At 40.3% G+C, this 4,629-nt stretch overlaps 2 protein-coding genes across 4 annotated transcripts in view; one reads left to right on the top strand and one right to left on the bottom strand.

Moving 5' to 3' along the window:
- LOC106878757 (uncharacterized) overlaps positions 1-4,629 on the bottom strand; it is a 401,005-nt gene that overhangs the window by 250,947 nt on the left and 145,429 nt on the right. The gene's annotated exons all lie outside the window — the stretch shown is intronic.
- LOC106878761 (uncharacterized) overlaps positions 1-4,629 on the top strand; it is a 148,047-nt gene that overhangs the window by 137,332 nt on the left and 6,086 nt on the right. For 2 of the 3 annotated variants that reach the window (XM_014928085.2, XM_014928083.1), the window contains exons 2-3: positions 2,865-3,008; positions 3,478-3,627. In XM_014928085.2, coding sequence (XP_014783571.1) covers positions 2,906-3,008; positions 3,478-3,627 — 253 coding nt within the window. In that variant the 5' untranslated portion in view covers positions 2,865-2,905. Of the gene's footprint in view, positions 1-92; positions 2,082-2,864; positions 3,009-3,477; positions 3,628-4,629 lie in introns of those variants that run through there. The other variant, XM_014928082.2, reaches the window with a different exon arrangement.

The raw sequence follows: 4,629 nt of genomic DNA, 5'->3' as shown, positions 1-4,629 counted from the left end.
AACACACAATGTTACAATCGTGAATGGAATACCTTAACCACCAAGCCACGTACCTTTAAGTGACAAGGGATATAACTCTGCCTTCCCTATCATCCGACCGTTGTTTGTCAACAAAAGATTTTGAGTTTCCTCTTGAAAACAACTTTCTTGACAAATTTAACTTTTCCCACCGATTTTCGCTGGTCCCTATTTCACACATGTATATTTGTGTATATAAATCTATGTATATATATAACAATGTTATATCCTTTTTATTGTATCGTGTAATATCCAAAGGCGCGGAATTTTACGATCTCGTGAACACAAAGCAGGTTCCCGTAATTTGGAGGGGGTAAGATTAAATTGGACCTTTTTTTTAGGGGTTAGTACCTCTCTCTCACACACATACACACACACACACACACACACCATATATGTATATATATTGTTTTTATGTCAAGTTAAAATAAAAACAATTTTACATTAAACTAAGATTACTCGATGCTTTTTGTAGGATAAATATTTATTATTCTTTAACAAGAATAGTGTTGACAGTGACTTCGAAGTTTCGGCCTGCTTAACTTCACCGGCATATGATGACCTGTCTATTAATGATTGGCGATAAAGTTTCCCTGGACTTGTCCATAATTTGACATGCATTTCCTGATTACTTTGTCTCTCTTGTATTACGAGTCTTCGGAACTGCAGAGTCAACTGAGGCTGTACGTGGGGTGAGAGAGTCACTCCACCTGTTAGAAATAGCAGTCAAATTTACCCTTAAATTATACTCTATCGTGTTCGAATAGAATATCTCATTGTGTAATGGTTGTAGTTCAAAATGCATTCTGTCCGAATAAAAGATCAGGCATCTATAGCTAAAATACCATTGATCAAGGGGTCATCTCCATTCGGGGATGACCTGTGGTTAAACAATATGTGTGTGTAACTTCTTCTGGGTTGGGCCTTGTCCCCTCTAAGCTGTGAGATCCAGTCCTGTAAACCTACAAAACACTCATTCGTTACATATTAAACATCAAACCATTCCTCTCGCCATGGTATACATTTCTATAGATCTTTCGTTGTCAACAGCATCTAAAGGTTCACCACGGTAAGGCGACGAACCGGCAGAATCGTAATCTAAGTGGGACAAAACGCTTAGTGAGATTTCTTCCTAACGCTTTACGTTCTGAGTTCAAATTACGCTGAGGTCGACTTTGCCTTTCAATCTTTTAAGATCGATAAAATAAATACCAACGAAATACTGAGGTCAATGTAATCGGTTTGCCCACCCCTGAAGATTGCTGGCATTGTGTCAAGATTAGAAAGAGTTAGAAACAATTTTTACCAAAGGGCATCTTCATCACATAGCGCCTGTTTTCCATGCTGGCATGGGAAAGACTGAGTGGAAGCGGTAAGCCAGAAAGCCACAGCACCAGGCGCTAGTCAGTTTTGGCTTGGTTTCTATGGCTGGATACCCTTCTCAATGCCAACCACTCCACAGAGTATGCTGGGTGCCATTCATGTGCCACTGGCTCCGGTGCCTTTTACATGTTGCCGTTACCATTTTCAGGAATGGATCTCACCTTTCTCTCTTTGATCAAAGGAAACATTCCTGAAGCTTCAAGTTCTTTGTTTTGGGTTTCTGGTATAAGCCAACACCTTCAGGAAGTGGGACAAATCTGTAAGGCCAGAGGAAGGGGTCACTGCTGCCCAAGGATGTTAGGACTAGGAAAACGAAATACCAGGAGTTCCTCCTTGAGACTCTTCACATGTCAGTTAATAAACTGACTTGGTTACACACACACACACACACACACACACACACACACAAGCAGATAGACAGATAGACATGTTTATTTCTAACATTGGCACCAGAGCGCCTGTTTTGAAAGAGAGAGAGTTTAGCTAATTAACCCCTCCCCTCCACCTGGAAGATTAAAAGGGCAATATGGTCTTTAGCAGGATTTGAACTCTGAATGTAAAATGACATAACTAAATACAACAAAACATTTTTTTTTGTCCATCCACTCCACCAATCTGAAATAAATTTTTGAGGAAATTAAATGAAGATCTTTAAATGGCATCTGAAAATTTAAACCAAGGTAAGAAAAAACAACCACATAAGGTACATCCCAATTTCAGCAGTGAATATTCATCATCATCATCATCATCATCATCATCATCATCATCATCATCATCATCATCATCATCATCATCATCATCACCACCACCATCATCATCATCATCATTTAACGTCCTTCATGCTGGCATGGGTTGGACGGTTTGATCAGGCTGGCACACTGGAAGGCTGGACCAGGCTCCAGTCTGATTCAGCATGGTTTTTCTACTACTGGATGTCCTTCCTAACACCAACCATTTGCATGAGACCAGGGTGTTTTTAGATGCCACCGGCACGGGTGCCATTTGTGTGACGCTGGTATCTGCCACAACTGCGATTTTGCTCAGCTTGATGGGTTTTCTTCTCAAGCACGGCATAATGCATTCAGAAGAATAAAAAAATCTGTTTAATGTATTAACCCTTTAACATTCAAACCAACCATATCAACCCAAATATTCTGTCCATTTTGTGTTCAAACCAGCCAGATCTGGCCTCTCACACCTACCCCACAACACCATTCTGAAGATAAACAATCACATCATTGATATCTCAAAGCTATGAGATAACCCATGATTATTTTCCAGACAGATCTTCTCATTATGCAAGAGGTGAGTTTACTTGGTAACTTGGCCTTACCCCAAGAATATTCAGTGTTAGATAACCCTCACCTCACCCTCAAACTTGCCCTAGCATTGTGGTAGCTCCCTGTTGAATGCTGATCTGACAATTGTCGTAAAACTGCAACCCTTTCGTCTTCTCTTTTCAGCTTCTCTGCCAGTCTCACCAACTGAAGAACCACCGATCTATATGAAGCAGTTTGACGATATTATTGTAAACTTTATGAAAGAACAAGGAATCCCAGGGGCTGCTGTGGCCCTAAGTTATAAGGGAGAACAGATTTACAGACAAGGTCAGATCACGAGAACATTTTACAAGTAACACACACACACACACACACACACACAAGTTACTTACAAACATACACACATATAACCTACATACATACATATAAGTCAGACACGCATACATATACATACACATTAGCATTATGAGCAGCCGATTGGCTGAATCATTAGAGTCAGTCGAGCATTGTAGAAAGTCCCTCATGGAGTTTGTTTTGGCTCTTTATGTTCTGGGTTCACTTCCAGCACTAATTGAGAACTGGTGGGGTAGCGGGGCAAAACCCTTGACTAACCCCCTCCTGCTAGATATGGTGTCGCAGGATTTAGGGGCTTGCTAATAATTAAACTATAATTACTCAGCAAAATTAAAAATGCACCCTTTTAGAGGACAGAAGAACCATTTGGTCCTTCATCAAACACTTTCAACTTAGAGCTATTTTGTTTTCTGAAATTTAAAAAATATTTGTAATATTCCAGGTTATGGAATGGCAAGCCTCGACCGAAAGGTCCACCCAGATTCTGTGTTCCGTATAGCAAGTATTAGTAAAACTTTAACAGCCATTGGCATTCTGGTTCTTTGGCAGCAAAAGAAGCTGGAATTATCTGCCAAAGTCTTTGGATCAAAAGGTAAGTCAGAATTGTGAAATACTCACTGATTGTTTTTTTTAAATATTTTTCTTTTGTGAAGGTGGTGGAACTGGCAGAAACGTTAGCAAGCCGGGCGAAATACTTAGCGGTATTTCATCTGTTTTTACATTCTGAGTTCAAATTCCACCGAGGTTGACTTTGGCTATCATCTTTTCGGGGTCGATAAATTAAGTACCAGTTATGTACTGGGGTCAATCTAATGGACTGCCCCCACCTCCCCCAAAATTTCTTCCTTGTGCCTAGAGTAGAAAACAATATTTTTCTTTTGTCTTTTGTTTTTTACTTGTTTCAGTCATTTGACTGTGGTCATGCTGGGGCACTGCCTTTAACTTTTAGTCAAAGAAATCGACCCCTGGACTTATTCTTTGTAAGCCTAGCACTTATCCTATCGGTCTCTTTTGCTGAACTGCTAAGTTATGGGGATGTAAACACATCAACACTAGTTGTTAAGCAGTAACGGGGGCACAAACACAGACACAAAGACACACACACACACACACACTCACACACACACAAATCATGCTTATCTGACTAGGGTCAGTGCCAGTCCACTTTGCAAAGTGGTTGGCATTAGGAAGGGCATCCAGCCATAAAGACCATGCTAAAACAGACATTAGGGATCAGCACAGTTCCCTGTGGCTTGTTGGTTCCTGTCAAACTACCCAACCCTTGCCAGAATGGGAAAAAGGGACATTAAATCATGATGATATCTCTATGTATTTATGTTCATATGTACGTATGTATGTATATATATATATATGCATACGAGGGGAAGTCAAAAATTATCTGCAGTTTTGCCATACCATATCTTTATTATTGTCACACTGCCTTCTGCAAATGCATGCTTATGGTTGGTATTATTGTGGTCATGTGACTGAAGTTTGAGCCTGATCACACCATCTTTCTTTCTGGCTTTACAGTGTAAAGCCTGGCCATTCCACTAGCAATGGGCACCAAAGAAGAACAAAGAGCAGTGATCCG

Source organism: Octopus bimaculoides, chromosome 4, assembly GCF_001194135.2.
Source record: "Octopus bimaculoides isolate UCB-OBI-ISO-001 chromosome 4, ASM119413v2, whole genome shotgun sequence".
Classification (NCBI taxonomy): domain Eukaryota; kingdom Metazoa; phylum Mollusca; class Cephalopoda; order Octopoda; family Octopodidae; genus Octopus; species Octopus bimaculoides.
Note: the sequence above shows the minus strand (reverse complement) of the source record. Positions and strands in the feature narration are given on the sequence as shown.